Source organism: Lichenostomus cassidix, chromosome 29, assembly GCF_008360975.1.
Source record: "Lichenostomus cassidix isolate B80296 chromosome 29, HeHo_3.0, whole genome shotgun sequence".
NCBI lineage: Eukaryota > Metazoa > Chordata > Aves > Passeriformes > Meliphagidae > Lichenostomus > Lichenostomus cassidix.
The window spans coordinates 3,216,277-3,235,648 of NC_139509.1; the positions used below are offsets into that span (position 1 = coordinate 3,216,277).

General features: G+C 57.0%; 1 protein-coding gene and 1 long non-coding RNA gene across 6 annotated transcripts in view; both read left to right on the forward strand.

Annotated features, from left to right (window-relative positions):
- The window catches only part of LOC146425972 (uncharacterized), a 68,544-nt gene that overhangs the window by 42,669 nt on the left and 6,503 nt on the right, over positions 1-19,372 (forward strand). The window lies entirely within an intron of this gene.
- BCDIN3D (BCDIN3 domain containing RNA methyltransferase) overlaps positions 1-19,372 on the forward strand; it is a 25,875-nt gene continuing 6,503 nt past the window's right edge. Inside the window, exons 1-5 of one of the 5 annotated variants that reach the window (XR_014846348.1) lie at positions 1-209; positions 1,783-3,022; positions 3,207-3,372; positions 4,086-4,668; positions 5,353-5,454. Coding sequence is in view for 1 of the 5 variants with exons in the window: in XM_085041154.1 (XP_084897280.1) it covers positions 18-209; positions 1,783-2,379 (789 nt within the window). In the remaining 4 variants the exon portion in view is untranslated. Of the gene's footprint in view, positions 210-1,782; positions 3,160-3,206; positions 3,373-4,085; positions 5,455-15,757; positions 16,151-19,372 lie in introns of those variants that run through there. The other 4 variants (XR_014846346.1, XR_014846345.1, XR_014846347.1 and 1 more) reach the window with 4 other exon arrangements.

The window sequence follows — 19,372 nt, forward strand, 5'->3', positions numbered from 1 at the left end:
CGGTGCGCACCGGGAACATGGCGGCGCCCATCGGCAGGGCCAGCCGCGGCCCCGAGCCCGGCGCGGCTCCCTACGGCAACTTCCCCAACTATTCGCGGTTCCACCCGCCCGAGGGCCGCGTCAGCCTCCTGCCCCAAGGGCTCCTGCGCAGCCTCTTCCCCGCGGCCGCCCGCCCGCTGCTGGGGCTCGATGTGGGCTGCAACTCCGGGGTGAGGGGGCGGCGCGGGCGGCTGGGGAGACGGGGTGGAGAGAACTGGGGAGACACCGGTTTGGGGTCCTGGGGGCACTGGGGCAGACTGGGAGGTACTGGTGTGGGGTACTGGTGGGGGCACTGGGGGTACTGGGACAGACTGGGAGGTACTGGGGATAGTGGGGCAGACGGGGAGTCCCCTCGTACTGGGGATACTGGGGCAGACTGGGAGGTACTGGGGGGGGCATTGGGGATACTGGGGCAGGTTGGGGAGGTAATGGGCAGATTGGGGATCACTGGTGGGGAGCACGGGTTGACACTGGGACAGACTGGGGGGCACTGGGGGACAATCCAGCCCATGGAAAAGGCTCGGGATGAGGCACTGGTCTGGAGTGGTGCAGACTGGGAGCACTGGCGGGGAACGAAGGCCTGGGAGGAGGGCAATGGGACAAACTGGGAATACTGGGAAAGGCAGGGATATGGGAGAGATGAAGGAGCCAGGGGAGGCAGGTGGGAACGGTGGGGGACACTGGTGGAGAGCACTGGGAGAGACTGGGGAGACTGGGGCAGGCAGTGCTGAGGGTGTTGGAGGGAGGACTGGGAACACTGGGACAGTTGTTCCATGGGATGCTGGGAGGAGTGAGGCAGACTGGGAACTCTGGGAAGAAACATTGTTGTGGATCTGTTAAATCCCTCCAGGAATGGGGATTCCCCCTTCCCTGGACATCCTGGCCCAGGGCTGGACAGCCCTTTCCATGAGGAATTTTCCCTAAAATCCAACTTAGACCTCCCCTGGAATCCACTTCCTCTCATCCTTTCCCTGGGATCAGATCCTGACCCTGCCTGGCTCCACCTCTTGATTGGCTGGAGAGCAAAGAGGTCCCACATGAGCTCCCCCAGCTTCCTCAGGAATTCTCCAGCTCCTTCTGGTGCTCCAGCCCTTTCCCAGCTCCAGACACATTCCAGTCCCTCAGAGTCCTGCCCTGGGAACCCCAAACTGCCCCAGATCCAGGTGTGGCCTCACCTGATCCCATCTGAAACCCCCTTGCTGGGACAATCCCAGCGTTCCTGGGGTTTGGAATTCCCCCGAGGCACTGCCTAAAGGATAGTCCTAGATCCCATTCCAGGTGATCCTGTGGGGCAGGGCAGTCACCTGTCACCACCAGAGGACATTCCCAGCCTGTCCTGTGCCTGCGGCTCCAGCAGCTCCATAGAATCTCCTTTAATTAAAGATTAATTCACTTTCCATCAGGATGCACTGCGGAAAGAGATTCCAGAGCAGGGACCCTGGAATTGCAGGGGCTTGGAGCCACCTGGTCTGATGGAAGGTGTCCCACGTGGGGCTGGAAGGGGATGAGCTGAGTTCCTCCAGCCCAGAGCATTCCATGAATCCCTGGTTTTTGGAGCAGGCCCCAGCTGTGGGGGATCCAGGCTCTGCTCCAGGCACTCAGGGCTCCCGGGATGGTTTTGCTGCAGAGAGGGAGGATCTTGGTCAGATTGGAACCTCATGGAGGGGAAGCTCCAAGGAGGTGCCATGAGTGAGATCCCAGGTGTGTGGCTCAGTCTCCTGAATCCCAGTTTTCCTCCCGCAGGAGCTCAGCGTGGCTCTCTACCGGCACCTCCTGGGGCTCCAGGAGAGCAATTCCAGCCCGGAGCCACCGGGAGCCGGGAAGGAGCTGAAGCTGCTGTGCTGCGACATCGATCCCGAGCTGATCCAGAGGGCCCAGCAGAGCAGCCCCTTCCCTGCATCCATCTCTTTTGCCAGCCTGGACATCATGGATTCCGGGGCCAGGGAGCCATTCCTGAGCTCCTACCTGCAGCGCTTCGGCCGCTCCTCCTTTGACATCGGCTTCTGCATGTCCGTCACCATGTGGATCCACCTGAACCACGGTGACAGGGGCCTGCTGGAGTTCCTGGCCCTGCTGGCCTCCCTGTGCACCTTCCTGCTGGTGGAGCCGCAGCCCTGGAAGTGCTACAGGGCGGCTGCACGCCGGCTGCGCAGGCTGGGCAGGGATGACTTCGAGCATTTCCGATCGCTGCAGATCAACGGTGACATGGCTGAGAGCATCACCCGCATCCTGACCCAGCAGTGTGCCATGGAGCTCGTCTGCTCCTTCGGGAGCACCAGCTGGGACAGGAGTCTGCTGCTCTTCAAATCTACCAGTGCCCATCCCGAGGGCTCCCGCTGAGGAATGGCCTCTCACATCCATGGATTCATGGGCGAGGAGGCAGATCTGGGAATTCCTAAATCCCTGTTGGGACCAGACCTTGACTTCCTTGGGAATCTGAGGCAAGGAATGTCTGGGACTGATTTTTTGGGACAGTTTGAACCAATTTTGGGGGGTCTGAGGTTGGTTGAGGAAGTGCTTGAGGAATCCAAGTTCCTACAGGGCTTTCCATGTGTATCAGGAATACTCCCTGGATTAACAGGGAACTTTACAAGGGAATGTAGAATTTCCTGACTGGAAGGGCCCCACAAGGATTCTTGAGTCCAGCTCCTGGACCTGCACAGGATATCCCCAGAAAATCCCACTAATCCCAAAATCCTAATGCCCAAGTTGTCCAAACATTCCCTGACCTCCAGAATCATGGAATATCCAGAGCTGAAAGGCACCTGTAAGGATCACAGAGTCATGGAACATCCGAAGTTGGAAGGAACCCCCAGGGATCATCAACTTCAACTCCTGGTCCAGGACACCCCAAAATCCCAGCACCCTGAGCTCTGGCTTCTTGGGGCTGTGACCATTCCCTGGGGAGCCATACCAGTGCCTGAACACCCTCTGGATGAGGAGCCTTTCCCAAAATCCACCCAAAAATGCCCCCAGGACTGAGGTGAGGTACCTGCAGGACAATCCCCTCCCTGAACCTGGCACTGCTAGCTCACCTCTCCTTACAGGGGTTCATCCCTAGCAGTGAGTGCTTCTGGGAATAATATCCTTGGAATAAAAATCACTGACTTTAATCCTAAATTCCGTGTTGGGGTTTTTAATCCTGTTTTTATTCCTGTTCTTTTCAGCACCTGAGCAGTCCCAGGGAACTGAGCTGGTAATTCTGTTGTACTTCCAGTTTTCCTTGCTCTGGTGGGAGTGTGGGAAGCCCAGGGTGTTCCAGGGGAGCTCCATTCCAGAGCGAGAGCAGGTGTCACCTCCAGGAGGTGCTCGAGTGTCGCTGTTCCTGCCCAGGTGAGCAGGGATGGGGAAAACCTGGATGGACTGTCTTTGTCCTCACTGGGAATTCCTTATTTCCTCCTGCAGGGAGAGTGGAGGGGAAAAGCAACCGTGTGGATCAGTCTGGGGAAGGGAAGGGAAGGGAAGGGAAGGGAAGGGAAGGGAAGGGAAGGGAAGGGAAGGGAAGGGAAGGGAAGGGAAGGGAAGGGAAGGGAAGGGAAGGGAAGGGAAGGGAAGGGAAGGGAAGGGAAGGGAAGGGAAGGGAAGGGAAGGGAAGGGAAGGGAAGGGAAGGGAAGGGAAGGGAAGGGAAGGGAAGGGAAGGGAAGGGAAGGGAAGGGAAGGGAGACCTCAAAGCTCCCACCAGTGCCCAAAGGAGCTCCAGGAGAGTTGGAGAGAGACTGGGGACAAGGGATGGAGGGACAGGACACAGGGAATGGCTTCCCAGTGCCAGAGGGCAGGGAGAGATGGGATATTTGGAAGGAATTCCTGGCTGTGAGGGTGGGGAGGCCCTGGGATGGATTTTCCTGTGGCTGCCCCATCCCTGGAAGTGTCCAAGGCCTGGCTGGATGGGGCTTGGAGAACTCTGGGATAGCAGAAGGTGTCCCTGCCATGGCAGGGATGGGATGGGATGGGATGGGATGGGATGGGATGGGATGGGATGGGATGGGATGGGATGGATTTAAGCTCCCTTCCCACCCCAACCATTCCATGATTCCATGTGTTTCAGGGTGCTGAGCAGGGTCACGGGAAAGCTTAGAGGCTCTTCACATAAATGCAATTTCCACGGGGACCCTGCAGCTCCTGCAGCACATGAATCCCTTCGGGAACTGAGCAGCTCCCTGACATTCCGGGAGCTCTGGGGAAGCTCTGCTAACTCCCAGGGGTGTCGCTCTTGCTGTGTTTTCCTCCCCTTTCCTCCTGCTCAGCTGCTCTTTCCCAGCCGTGCTGCTGGGGGCACTGGAGGATCGTACATCCCACACCCTTCCCCCCTGGAATGTTTCCCTTCTCTTGTGTCAATATTTGGTGCTGTTTTCTTTCACCTTTGAAATGTTTCTGAACCAAGCCTGTCCCTGTTCCCAGTTAAAGGGGGGAAGAATTCCTCCCTTTCCTTTTCATTTTGGTGTTTTCGTGCTTCCCTGTGAAAAATTCTAGGAAGAGTTGCTAGGAAGGTGCATCCCAAATTGCTGTCCCTGCACCCAGCTGGGAGGATCTTCTCCTTCAGAGAGACCCTGGCTCATGTTCCTTATTTACTGGGAATCCCCCAGGATGGGCCTGGGGAATTCTCCTGGGCTGCTGCTTCAGGGAAGAGTGTAGGATGGAGTTGATAATTCCTATTTTTCCAGCTTTTCCATGCTGTCCATGCTTGTAACTGCACGATGGCTCCTTATCTCTCATTCCTGGACTTTGGAATTGCTGATACAGTTCTGTCCCAGCGGCTCAGGAATGGCCCAGCTCCAAAATTCCCTCTGCTTTGCTTTAGCACAAACAAATCCTTTGGGTTTTGCCACAAATATGGCTCAGAATGGTCAAAACAAATCCCTGTGCTCAGCCTGCAGAAAAGCATGCTCTGGGGGGGAACTTCTCCCTCTCCCAAATTCCCTGGATTCCCAAATTCCCTCCACCTGGAGGGTGGAGCTGGGTGGGGGTTGGGATCTCCTCCCAGGGAACAAGGGAAAAATGGCCTCAAGTTGTGCCAGGGGAGGTTTAGGTTGGATATGGAGAAAATTCCTTCATGGAAAAGGTTGTAAAGCACTGCCCAGGGCAGTGGGGGAGTCCCCATCCCTGGGAGTGTCCCAGAAAAGTGTGGCAGTGGCAGTGGGGACAGTGAGGGGCGACCAAGGGGGTGCTGTGTTGATGGTTGCACTCGATCATCTCTGAGGGCTTTTCCAACCTGGGCAATTTCATGGTTCTGTGATCCCAGGATAATGCAGAGCTCAAGATGGAGTCAGTCCTTCAGCAGAGAGCAGGAAAAATCCCTTTCACTTTCCTTTCAGCTCCGTGCTCCAGCTTTCCAGGAAGGCATTGGGACAGGAGAGGTGGGAGCAGCTCTGGGATACAGCGAGAGCCTGGAGGAGATCCCATGGATCATAGCTGCAGTAAGGATCTGAAGAATTCTGTGTATTTTTAACACTCTGCCTTTCCCATGTGGCTAAAATGTGTTCCCAGTTTTCCTGAGAGTGGGACAGAGGGAAATTCCAGCTGGGGGTTAAACACACTGCTGCTCCTGGGACAGCAGCAAAGTTGGGCATTGTTCCTTGGTGAGGGAATGGTGAGAGGGGAATGGAGATCCTGGAGTCAGGGAATGGTTTGGGTGGGAAGGGACTGTAAATATCCCATCCCAGCCCTGCCATGGGCAGGGACACCTCCCACTGTCCCAGGCTGCTCCAAGCCCTGTCCAGCCTGGCCTTGGACACTGCCAAGGATGAGCCACAGCTGCTCTGGACAGCCTGACTTGGTTTCCTTGAGGGACTCCTGGGCTTGGTCACCCTGGCAGGATTGGGGACACCTGGAGCAGGGCAGGACAGGGATGTCCTTGATCCCAGGGGTGGCTGCTGCTGAGGGAGCACCTGGCTGTGCCTCGGGAAGCTCCTGAGCTCTGAATTTTGGAATTGTTCTCAGGCTCCAACCCACTTGGCCTCAGTTTTTCCATCCCCAGAATGGGTTTGGTTCCCTGATAGGGAATCTTGGTTGCACAGCATTTTTGGGATGGCAAAGCTTGAGGAGCTGAGCTGGATCCTGGGCTCAGAGCTGTGCCCTGTTCCCAATAATCCCTGCAGGGATTAATTAGTCCTCTGCAAAGTGCTGGGACTCGTTAAGCCTCCCCTGTGCTGTGGGGAGGTCATTCCTTCCTAGCATGGAAAAATCGAGGCAGGGGAGCTGAAGTATCAGAATTCAGACCTTGGAGCTTCCACTTTCCAGGTGGTTCTGCAGCGCTTGGAGGAAGTAGGATTGGGTTGGAGTCGATGAGATCCTTTTTTATTTTTCTTTTGGATTTCTCTTTCCTGTCACTCATGTGCCACTCAAGTGTCACTCCTGCTAAGGGACACTTTGCTGTCTCCCAGATTGCTGTGTTGGGTGACACATTCCCAGGGAAAAATGGAGGGTGGAACTGTGGGGCCAAGGCAGCAGCTGGAGAGTGGCCTGAGGAAATGACCTGAGAGCACCAAATGTCCTCAGGCTGCTCCCTCCCTCATGCAGGACTTTGGGACACAGCTGGAGAGGGAATCCCCATCCCTGCAGGGATTTCACAGCCCTGTGGAGGTGGCACTTGGGGACAAGGTCGGGGTGACCTGGCTGTGCTGGGGGATAGTTGGACTCCATGATCTCAGAGGGTTTTTCCAACCTGAGCCATTCCATGATTCTCTGCTCATTGTGCCATTTCCATGGCTGCCTTTTCCTGAGCCCCTGGAGAAGAAGAAATTCTTCACACTCCTCAGCTCAGTTGTGATTCCTTCCCACTCCCCACCCTGGCTCTGGAAGGGATGAGTTCCCCCACCAGTCCCTTTCCCAGAGCTCATCCAGGTTTTCATTCTCTACTTCCCAAATTTATCACATTTAGAAGTTTCTGCATGTTCCTTCCTCCTAGAATTGGGCTGGACTTTAGCAAATGGAATCACAATTCCCCACAGGGGATCTCCAAACCAGAGCTGCATCAAATCCATAAAAGGCTTCCTTGGAGAGTTGGTTCAGCTGTGTTTGTCTTTGGTGCTCAGTGAGGGATGAGAAGCTCCAACCCCTGGGAACTCCTGGCTGGGAAAACGAAGGATAATTCTGTTAATGTTAATTCATGGCTGCCCCATCCCTGGAAGTGTCCAAGGCCAGGTTGGATGGGGTTTTGGAGCACCCTGGGAGGTGTCCCTGCCCACGGCAGGGGTGGCACTGGATGGGCTTTAATGTCCCTTCCCACCCAGGCCATTCCGTGATTTCCAACTGGGAACATGGCTAAAAATGGATTATTTCAACTTCCAGTTTAATGCAAGCAGCACAGGACTGGAGGGCTCCAGTTCAGGAGCCAGGAGTTGGAAGCAGCTTGCTGGGCCCAGGAACTTGTCCCTGCAGGTCCAGGGCAGAGGTTTGGATTTCCTTGGCTCAGCTCAGGGCAGGTTCCTTCTTGCTCCTCCTGTCACTTTGGAATTACAGGAGAAAAGGGAGAGGTAGCAACCTGTGGAAATCTGGGAATCTGATTCTGGAGAGCTGGGAAAAGAGCAATCCCAACCCAGACACACTTGGGGAGTTTGGCTTTTCCCTCCCAGTGTCACTAGTTCTGGGGCAAAGGTTAGACTGGGGAGGGAGCAGAGCCCTGGTGAGATCTTGGTGGGAAAATCAAGCACAAATCCAAGGGTGAGTCTGGGGTCACTCTGGACATCCCTGGAAGTGTCCAAGACCAGGTTGGACAGGGCTGGGAGCAGCCTGGGGCAGTGGGAGATGTCCCTGCCCATGGCTGGGGTGGGATGGGATGGATTTTAAGGTCCCTTCCACCCAAACCATTCCAGGAATCCATGAGATGCTGCAGGCAGGTTCTGCTCCCTTGGGTTACCTACAGGGAGCGTTTGGCTCAGGGGATCTGAAGGTTTGGCTGCTCCATTCCTTGGACTATCATTTCTGGAAATGGAAGTGCCTTGGCCATGGACTCTCAGGTTTAATTTCCAGGTGGGAAAGGTCCCTTGGAGTCTCCAAGGCTTAGTTTCAGTCTCCCTGGCCCTGGTGGAGAAGACACATGGATCCATCACGTGTGGAAGCTTCTCCCACCATTGAACTCCTCAATCCCTCTTTGGGATTTCATTGCAACACCTCAGGTTTCCCATTTTACTCACTTATGGAGCAAACTGAGCGAGGTTTGTTTGCTCCCTTAGCACAAAATTCCCTTGGATCATCTTGGACATAATCTTTGCCACCATTTCTTCCCAGCTCAGGCTCAAGTGAGTTAATTTGGATTGTCCTTGTTGCCTCGGATCTGTGCCCACTGGAAGGGGCTGGAGTTGTGATCCTGAGTGGGGATCTGCTTCCAGGAAATACAAAATGCTCTCAGACCTTATCTCTTCTGACCAGACAATCCCAGTTCAATTAGGATCATAAAAAGTTTCTTATCAGCCCCCTGGAATTTTATCCTGATGTTTGACAAAGGCGCTCCGTCCTTGGATCCTCCCCGGAGCGACAGAACCGGTTTTATTGGGAGTGAGAAAGTTCTGAGGAACTAAACTGGTGTGGGGACCCTGCTGTGGAGCAGGGCAGCTGAGGAGGGATCTGACCCATGTTCCCATGGCAGGACACACGGTGGATAACTGATTAAATCCCTTCATTAGGTGGGTCAGGGATCTGATGGGATGGGATGCTCCAGGATCCCAGAATTGCCCATTCTGCTGGATTGTTGGGTGGTAATTCCTGTCTCTTCTCTGGGAAGGACTGATGCTTAGTGGTCCCTCAGTGTTCCTGCTGTGCCCCAGGGTCAGTCTCAGCCTCGGGAAGCTGCTGAGCAGCAGTTTTGTTCCCCAGGAATGCAGGAGCAGTCGTGCTGGGACAGGCCCTGCTGCCAGGCTGACACATCAAAGCAGCTCCTGGCATCCTCGTGGATCAAACACAGGGAGCAGGGAGGGAACAGGGAGGCTCCTGAACCTGCCAGCCCTGCGTGGCCCAGCTCTGTCTGCTCCTCTCCATTAATCTGGGAACATCAGTGCTGGACATGCCTGCTGGACATGCCTGCTGGACATGCCTGCTGGACATCCCTGCTCCAGGCACTCTCAGCTCAAACTCAGAGGCTGGAGCCCCTCTGGAGCCAGATTGGGAGAGCTGGGGGTGTTCATCTGGAGAAGAGAAGGATCCAGGGAGACCTTGGAGCTCCTGCCAGTGCTTAAAGGAGCTCCAGGAGAGCTGCAGAGGGACTGGGGACAAGGGATGGAGGGACAGGACACAGGGAATGGCTTCCCAGTGCCAGAGGGCAGGGAGAGATGGGATATTGGGAAGGAATTCCTCCCTGTGAGGGCAGTGAGGCCCTAGAATGGATTTCCCAGAGAAGCTGTGGCTGGCCCTGGATCCCTGGAAGTGTCCAAGGCCAGGCTGGAGCACCCTGAGATAGTGGGAGGTGTCCTTGCCCATGGCAGGGGTGGCACTGGATCGGCTTTAATGTCCTTTCCCACCCAAACCATTCCATGGATCTGTGAGATGGTGCTGGGAAAAGCTCTGTGAAGGGGCTGCAGTGAGGGAAGAGATCCTTGCAGGCATTTTTGGGCAGAATTCCTACTCCTTGTGTGAGGAAGGCAGACAGGAGGGTGAAGGTTTTATGGGAAAAATTCCTCTAATCCAGCTAGTCTTGGTGTCCCTTCAGAGCAGGTGACATGGCCTGAGAGGGAATCATGGAATTGTCTGGGCTGGAAAAGCCCTTGGAGATCATCAAGTCCAACCCAGCACCACCAAGGTCACCCCTGACTGTGTCCCCAAGTGCCACATCCACACATTCCTTGCACACCTCCAGGGATGGTGATTCTGCCCCTGCCCTGGGCAGCTGTGGCAGGGCTGGACAGCCCTTTCCAGGAAGGGATTTCTCCTAATCTCTAACAAATATCTATAAATATGGAATATCTTCCCCAAAAAGCCCCAGGGAGCTGCTCTGTCTTCACCCCAGGCAGGAATGTCTTGTGTAGGTCTCTCTGGAGGCTGACCAGTGCATGGACACAAGGGAATTAGAGGCACTGGGAAATTGTTAGGGCTCTTCAGGAATGTGGGTGGCTTCTGTCCAGGGCTCATGGATCTCCTGGGAATGATTTGCAGGAGTGACCACTGGGTTACCTGGCTGGACATTCCCTGCCTGGCCAGTGCCTGCTCCTGGTGGATAACTGGGGCAGATCCTGAAGGATTTCCTGTCCCCAACCCCTGGAGCAGGAGCTGCACCACATTCCACCACAAACCTCCACACAGGTGGGGCTCGGTCCTTTCAGAATTCCCACAGGATGAATCCCTGAGAGCTGCCTTTGGTTTGCCCCAATCCCATTGTGGATCCTGACTGTTGACAGCCTTGTCCTTGGATGGGGGCAGCCATGGGGAGCTGGGAAGGCTCCTTTTCCACACAGCCTTATCACACCTGGGGGAATTCTGGTTTGGCTTCTTCCAGGACAACTTGTGCTCAGGGCAGGTGGGAAAAGTGTCCAGGTTTCCCTGGGAAATCCAGGAGAGAGCAGAGGGGTTGCACCTGGGAGCACAGGAATGTGCAGGGAAGATTTTGAGTGGAAAAGGCTCAGTGAGGGGGAACAGGGATCCCACGGGATTTGTGAGCCTGGGAGCTGCTTTGGAGAGGAGGGAGGGAGGAAAGGAGTGACGGGTGAGACCTGGGAATCAAACTAGATGTTCCTGGAGTATCTCCTGAGCTTTGAGTGTGGATGAGGTTTGGGAATCAAATATTCCTGCAGAACCTCCTGGGCCTTGTGTTGATGAGCTCCATTCTCCTGAGGATTGAGGCTGGAAGTGGGAATCTCACCGGAGTTTGGCTAACTGTGGATGAGGCCTGGGAATCCAACCAGCCATTCCTGGGGTTCCTCCTGGCCGAGCCTTCCCAAGCTCCCTTCTGGGAATCCTCCCTGACCTGGAGAACCTCAGTGTAAATCCCACCCAGGGGATTCCCGTGGCCCAAGCAGCTTTCCCTGGCCTGTGGGAGAAGGGAAGGCCAGGCCTGGGCCAGCTCCAGGTTTCCCAGGAGACTCCAACATGTCCCAAACAGGGCTCTGTGCCTCGGGGGGAGGTGGAGCTGCACCCTGTTCTCTCCTGCCCCTCGTTTCTCCAGCTGCTGTCACCAGCACATTCCCGCTGCTCCGAGCACATTCCCGGTGCCATTGCCAGCCCGGCAGGTCCCGGCGGGTCCCCTCGCTGGGGATGTGGCTGCGTTTTTCCAGGCGCAGCTCCAGCTGGTTTGTGGGAAGTGCTGACTCGGGCGTTGTGCGGCGCTGACTCACACGGGACAGGCTCAGCCAGGAAAGGCTTGGTGAGGAGCTGGAGGATCTGCACTCCATGGTGGAGCTGGGCTGGTTCTCCTCCAGGCTTCAGAGGAAGAGTTGTAAGGATTTTGAAGGATTTACAGAGTTGGAAGGTGAAGGAATGTTTTTGTGAGAGTGGAAATGCCCAAAAAGCCTCTGATCCAGTGGGGGGTGTGGACATGGAGCAGAGGATGGGACAGAGCACACGGAGGTTCCAGAGAGCCCTGGAAGCTTCCAGGTCCCTCCCAATCCAGCTCTTTCTGGGATTCCATGATTGTGCCCCTGTTCCCTGGGAAATACCCCGAGGATGGCCCCAGTTGGGTGATGCAGAGCTTGGTTCCTTTGGACTCTGATTTCGTGTGCAGGGCTGGGGGCACTGAATCTGCTGATCCCTGAGGGAACACCTTGTGCAGGATCATCCCAGGGGTCTGCCAGGCTTTGGGGAGCCCAGAGGAGCCACGAGATCCCTCAGAGGGAGATCACAGCAAGTGGCTTATCGCAGCCTCTCTCTGTGGTGACTCTCTGGATGTCCCAGCACAGAAATCCAGGGTTGGTTGGTGGCAGGACAGGCAAAAGTCCCCTTTTCCCCATCACAGGAACTGCCTTCCCTGGGCACCTGAACTGTGGTTCTGGGTGGAAAACCAGGTGATCTGGGGGGGATTGGAGGTGGCAATGAGCAGGATGGGGGAGAGGGAAGGGGCAGGAGATGGTGGAATCATGGAGTCACCGAGGTTGGGATCATCCAGTCCAACACGTCCAAAGGGAGCTCAGGAATGCTGGAGCAGGAGCTGGGCACCTCCACAGCCCCCAGGACCCCCTGCCCCTTCCCTGGCCTTGGCATTGCTGTGCCGGGATGGCCGGGAAAGCTCAGCACCTGCCAAGGTGCTGATGTGGGAGCTTCGCACCGCCAGGATTTGCCTCCTGTGCGAAACCCGGGGAAAGCGGCTTGGAGCCTGAGCCGCGGCGTTCCCAGCCCAGGGCAGGGACGCGGGAGGATCAGAGGGATGGCAGCTCGGGAGGCTCCAGGGACGCACCCACAGCGGCTCCCAAAGCTGCCTCGGGGCCGGGCGGAGCCTCCCGAGCGCCTTTCCCAGCCAGGTGCAGCAGCAGCTGAGGAACGCCAGGATCCTTACTGAAAACAGCGACGTGCACCCGGATTTGCAGGGATTCTCCCACACGGGTGGGATTTAGAGTTGCTCCCACACAGGTGGGATTCAGGGATGCTCCCCCAGGTGTGTTTTACAGCTGCAGGTTTAGCCCCACATGTTCCATTCCCGCACGCAGGGATGTGTGTGTGATCCTGATATCCCTGGATTTCCCCCTGCTCTGGGCAGTGTTTGCTCCCCGAGTCTGTTTTCTCTCAAATTCCAGTCTCTTGACACTCGGAGCTGAGCACGTCGGGAGCAGGGAGAGGTGAGAGGAGGGAGCTGGGTGGGATCTGGACGTGATCCAGGACTCCCTGTCAAAACATCCCCACCCCATTCCTAGCGTGGTTGGGATGGTTGGTAAAAAACTCCCAGTTTGGAGTAAAACACACAGGAATTGGCACAAAGGAGATGTTAAAGGGGCCCAAATCCCACAGAATCCACAGGGATTCATCCCATTTGTGCTGGAGCTGGAATTCTGGGTTTGAGCTGGCAGGGAGGGGTTGTCAATCTCTGTCAATTCCCAATTGAGGTACACCTGGTTGGTCTCAGAACCCCAGGATGGTCTGGATGGGAAGGGACCTTACAGCTCATCCCATTCCTGACACCTTCCATAGCCCAGGTTGTTCCAAGCCCTGTCCAGCCTGGCCTTGGGATCCCAGTTGATCCCCCAGCATTCCCAGTGGTGACACTGGTTTAAGTCCCAGTTCCTAAGTCAGGACCTCATGGAATCCCAGCTGCTCTCCTGATCCAAAACAACAATGAAAAACCGAGTTGTTTGTTTTGGAGAGCCTCGGGAACACCATGAGTGTGTCTGTGCTGCTCCTGCCTTTTCCATGTGCAGCTGGAGCACCGAGATGGCTGAGCACAGGAGCAGCTGGAGGGTTCTTGGCCTGAGTTGGGAATGTGGGATGGCTGAGCACAGGGAGCTGCTGAGGGGCTCTTTGCCTGAGTGTGGAATTCAAGGCTCTTTCCTGGTTGGAACAGCTCAGCTTTGGGAAGGAGAGGTGGCAATGCTGCCCCTTCCCAGGATGAAGTGAGGAATGGGATGAGCAGTCCAAAGGCAATTCCCAGTTGTGTACTGGGATTTTATCCAGAGCAGGGGCTGGAGCCACTGGAGGCCTGGTTTACAAAGCCAAGAACAAAGCCCTGAGTTGCTCCTTCCTTCTCTCAAGGTGGGCCGAGGAGCTTCCAGCAAGCTGAGAATTCCCATTCCTGGGGGACACTCGGGCAGTTTGTGTTGGAATTCAGTCCTGCCAACCCCTGGATTCCTTCCCACGGTCCAGGTGGGATCCCCAGGATCTGCCCAAGCCTTTCCCTGTGTTGTGTAAGTGCAGAGCTCCCGCCAGGGCCGGGCATGGGTGGATCCATCCGCGAGAGCCGATCCCGAACTCCGCGCAGGTCGGAGCATGTCCCGTGGGTGTGGGCTGTGCAGGAGCTGCTGTCGGGAACTGCCGGGAGCAGGGATGGAGGGAGGCCAGCCCTTCATCCAGAGACTCCATCTGTGCTCCCCAAAACCAGGCCGGGGGAGCTCAGACAGGGCTGATCCCATGGGGGCTCCAAAGAGGGGAAACGTCTCATGCTCTGGAATTTCAGATTCCCCATGGCAAATCCAAGGCTAAATGAACTCTGGGATTTTTTGGGTGCCTTGTGATCCAGATATTTGGATTTGTTCCCCCTGGTTTAGTCTGGGTTTGGGGTCCCAGTAGTTGAGGGTTTTCTGTTGTTGCTTTCAATCAGGAGAGCAGTTGGGATTCCATGAGGTCCTGACTTCAGGAACTGGGATTTAAACCAATGTCACCACTGGGAATGCTGGGGGATCAACTGGGATTCCATACTGTCCTGACAAACCAGTGTCACCACTGGGAGATCAACGGGTGCAGATCAGTTACTCTGGTGAAATTACCCAGGGAATGCTGAGGGAATGCTGGATTTACCCCTTGTGCCAGGCAGGGATGTAAACCCAGAGTGGATCCACAGCCAAGGCGCTGAACTGGGGCTGTTTTACTCCTTTCCTCGCAATTCCAACCCCCAAAACCCCCCAAGGGCTCCAAATCTTTTGGTGGTGATGGGATCCTCCATCCCTACTTCCCTCCTCCTGCACAGAGGAAGTGACAGATCCCTTTGGCTCCATGATGAGGCTTTGGAGGCATTGGAAATGAAGTTTTCATTGGTGTTTTATATCCTTTTTTTTTTCCAAAACTGACTCTCTGTGGGCAGGGGCAGCTCTTAGTGCAGCACTGGGATTTCACCAGCCTGAGGAACGCTGGGACAAAGGAAATTTTGGGGCCCTTGGAGCTGGTTTTGAGTTGGGTATTGGCAAGTTGGGAAGTGCTTGGAGCAGCTTTGCTGCTGCTGCAGACATTCCATGAGCTGTGCCGGTCCAAGTCTCCCTAGGCACGCAGGGCAGAGGGGCTGCCTGACCCCCAGAACCCTTGCAGGGCTGCCCGACCCTCTTCCCACCATCCCTGTTTGCTTCCTGCGTCAGCGCCTGAGTCACCTGGGATTCCTCAGCTCTGAAGTGGTTCCTCCTCTCCCTGCCCCCGCCCTGCCCAGGTGCTGAGGGTTTTTTTCCGAAGCCCTGAATTTCTGGGTGTGCCCCAAGCCTTGCAAACACGGCAGGTCCCGGCAGGAGCGGCTGAGCTCAGTTCCCATTGTGAATTCCTGGCGCCCGTCCAGGGGCTGTGCCAGGAGCAGCCCTGCGAGCTCCTTTCCCTGCTGAGCTGGGGCTTTTCTGCTCCCCCTGGGCCCCTCCATGGACAATCCTTCCATGGATCTGGATCTTCCTAACCCCTCCATGGACATGGACACTGCCCTGGATCCCCAGATTGCTCCATGGACACAGGGCACTGTCCCAGATCCCTCTGTGGATCCTAACTCCCTGAGGTTCTTGGCGAATTTGTGCATCAGACAGATCCATGGGGCTGGGAGGGAGCAGAGCCTGGAGAAGACATCTTGGAGCTCCTGCCAGTGCCTAAAGGGCTCCAGGAGAGCTGGAGAGGGACTTGGGACAAGGCCTGGAGTGACAGGACACAGGGAATGGTTTCCCTCTGATCGAGAGCAGGGATGGATGGGATATTGGGAAGGAATTCCTTCCTCTGAGGGTGGTGAGGCCCTGGAATGGATTTCTCTGTGGCTGCCCCATCCCTGGAAGTGTCCCAGGCCAGGCTGGACAGGGCTTGGAGCAGCCTGGGACAGTGGGAGGTGTCCCTGAGATGAGCTTTGAGGTCCCTCAGCCCAGACCATTCCATGATTCCAGGATGTCCAGGCCTAAGCCATCCCTGTGTCCCCAGGGGGAACCTCTGCTGTGCCCTGGGCTCCTTCCTTCTCCAACCCCACAGGCCCTGGCTGTTCCTGGAGAGGAAGGTCTGGGCTGGGGCTGCTGTTCAGTGCCTGAAGGGAGCAGGGACAGCAAGCTGAGCCCAACTGCAAACCCCAGGAACCACCTCTGGTCGCTGCTGTCCACAAACCATGGAATTGTTCAGGTGGAAGAACCCTCAGAGAGCCTCAGATCCAACCATCAAGCCAGCACCACCCCAGCCACCCCTGGCTGTGTCCCCAGGTGCCACACAGTTCTGGACACTGCCAGAGATGGCAACTCTACCCTGCACAGCCCCTTCCAGTGTTTTACAACTCTTGAAATGAGGAATTTTTCCTAAATCAAACTTAAATCTTCCCTGATGCAACTCCAGGTAGTTTTCATTTGTCGTGAGAGCAGATCCTGACATCACCCTCCTGTCCAGGAGTTGTGAGAGGGAGAAAGTCCCCCGAGCCCCAGGGGAGCAGGTTTGGATGTGTGGGAAGGGAAGGGAAGGCACTGGAGCAGGAGCTCAGTGCCGAGGGAGCACGAGGGGAGCTGGAAATGTTTCCTGCAATGTCCAAAGCCAGGCTGCTGCCCCTGCCCTGTCCCACCCGGGCTCGGGGGTCTGTGCAGGTGGAAATTCGGGCAAACCCCACATTCTGGGGGCTCGTGCTTCCCTGGCTGGAATGGGGCTGGAATTGGGGCAGGAACTGGGGCAGGGCGGGGCCGGGGCAGAGCAGCTGTGAGTTCCCAGTCCCGGAGGTGGCACCTGGGGCACTCCCAGCCCCGCGGCTGGGCTGGCACTGCTCCCGCACCTCGGCAGGGCCTGGCCTGGCACCACAACAAGGGAACTCTGGTTTGTCCCCAATTCCGGGGCTGGCCAGGCCGGGCTGTGCACAGTCAGGGCACAGGGACAGGGACGTCCTGTGTCCCCCTGGGCTGGTGGCACCTTGAGGCTGGGATCCAGGGGAGATCCTGTGATCCCAGAACACTTGGGGTTGTAAAGGATCTCTGGGGATCACCTGATCACCCCCTGCCCAGGCAGGGTCACCAGACCCCAGTGCCAGGATTGGGAGTCCCTGGCCAGGAGCAGCTGGTGCTGCCACATGCTGGGGCTGCTGGGATTCCTGCTCCTGGGATTCCTGCTCCTGGAGCACCCCAGATCCTGAGATCAGACAGAGCAGGGCTTGGGACGCTGGGGACAGGAATCCCAATCCCATCTGGGCTCAGGAAGGGTGAATCCCAATCTCAATCCCAATCCTATCCAGGCTCATGGGGGTGAATCCCAATCCCTTCTGGGCACAGTGGGATGAATCCAAATCCCAATACCGGCCAGACGCAGGGAAGTGAATCCCAATCGCAGTCCCAGCTGGGCTCAGGGAGGTGAATTGTGATCCCAGCTGGGCACAGGGTGGTGAATCCCGATCCCAACCCATCCAGGCTCAGGGAGGTCAATCCCAACTGGGCTCAGGGAGGGTGAATCCCAATCCCAGCACCAGGCTGGCCGCAGGACACAGGCAGAGCTGTCCCAGCTCCCGGCTGGAGAACGGCTGGCAGTGGGGGAGGGAAAAGTGCCACCCAGCCTTGCAGCTGGACCAGCGTGGCCACCCTGGGGCCTCTGGGGCTCTTTTCCCAGCGCGCAGTTCCCAGCGGACACAGCTGGGGAGGAGCTCAGCCGCGGCCCCCCCGTGTAGGGCGAGCGGAGCTCAGCTCGGCTCACCTGGGCGGGGCCGGGGCGGGGCTGAGCTCAGGTGTTCCATCCCTGCCCGGATTGGGCCGGCAGAGCCCAACCTGGCCTTATACGGGCACGGAGCAGCGCCGGCCGCTCCCCCGGGATGGGCCGATGGGCAGGGCTGCCTCTCTCCGCCCTCCTCCCTGGGGTTTGTTTGCAGCCAGCCAGGGGTTTGGGGCTCCCGGAGGGGTTTGGGCTCCGCCAGGCCATGGGGGCACCCAGGGTGGGGCTGGAGATCCCCTGGAGCCCGGGGAGAGGGACAGGGACAGGGACAAATCCCTGCTGAGCCCTTCCCTGCTCTGTCCTGGAGCATTTCATTAGGAAAACAAAATTATCCCCCCTGAATTCCATCCTGCCTGAGGCTGCAGGTGAAAAAAGCCAGGAAAGTGAGGCATGGTTTGGGCCAGGCTGGTGCAGGAAAGGGATATCCAACCCTTGTCTTTTCTGAGACTGGGGGAGTTCCTTCTCCCAGTAGCTGATCACTTCCATCCCTGGAAAGGGCTGTGCCAGGCCTGGAGCATCCACCTTCTTGCTGCTGTTCCATGGAATCACTGCAGGGGTTGGCTGGCACTGGGGGAGCAGCTGTGGGAGAACTGGGATGGGTGGATTAAACTGGGTTTGGAGCTGAACTGGGAGCTCCAGGCCATCTGTTCGCCATGCCACGATATTTCCATCTCCCTTCCCACACATTTAACCCCATGGGACATGCTGGGGGATTTTTGCTCCCCTGCAGTGCTGAGCAGGAGCTCGGCTGGTGCCAGATTTCTCCAGACCCTGTGCTCTGGAAGGACTGGGAAAAGGCCTGACTGCTTCCAGACCAGGGCTGCATGCCTAAATCCACTGGGAAAGGAAGGAGAAGTGGGAGGACCAGGAATGCTGCCACTGCAGCTGTGTGCTGGGGAGCAGAGGGGCTGAGAGCTGAGATTCCAGGTGGTGACAGGGTTTGTCCCCTGATGAAGACATTTCGGGTGTTTTCCTGGGGGATTTGGCCTTTGGAAGATACAAAAGTGTAGTCAGAGAAAATCCAGGGATATTTCAGAGAGGGACTGGCAGCACAATGAGCCAGAGACTCCTGGATTACTTGAACCCAGGGAGGGGAAGGTGGCAGATCGAGCCCCTGTCCAGGTGGGATTGGATGGAGGGATGAGCTCCTCACCTTGGGAGCTGAATCACCTTCCCAGAGTTGATTCCAGGTGTCAGGGGCTCTGCAGGAAGGAGGGGCAGCCCGTCTGGGTGCAATGGAACAGCCAGGCTGGATCCCAGGCCTCATTCCCACCTGGATGGGAGCTCCTGGTGGGTGAGAAACACCCTTTGGGATCACAGAATCATGGAATGGTTCAGGTGGGAAGGGACCTTAAAGCACCCAGTGCCGTGGGCAGAGAGAGCTCCCACTGTCCCAGGGTGCTCCACGCCCTGTCCAAACTGGCCAGGGATCGGGCAGCCACAGCTGGATCCCCTTTAGGATCGGATCCCCTTTCGGATCCCCTTTACGATCCCCTTTAGGATTCCCTCGGTGCCGTTTCCCTGTCTCTGGAGGCTGTGGAAGAAATGCAGGACTTGTTTGGGATTTGGGAGGCGCTGCAGTGGCAGCACCTGCCCGGCAGAGGGCGCGCGGAGCTCGCGGCTGGCTCTCCAGGTGTGTTGCTCCCTGCGGAGCTCGCGAAGCTCCAGCCCTGAGCAGGGAATGTTTCTTGCTGCTCTTCCCGAAATCCCCTCGGCCTCCTCCCAGCACCCGGATCGATCATCCCTGGGATGTCTCAGTCCCAAATCCCCGGGACAGCAGACGTGTCCAGTCCTGGAAAGGCTCCATGGGATCATCCCTGGGAGCGGCTGGAGCTGATACAGAGTAGCCTGGAGGAGGTTCTGCCGTGGATT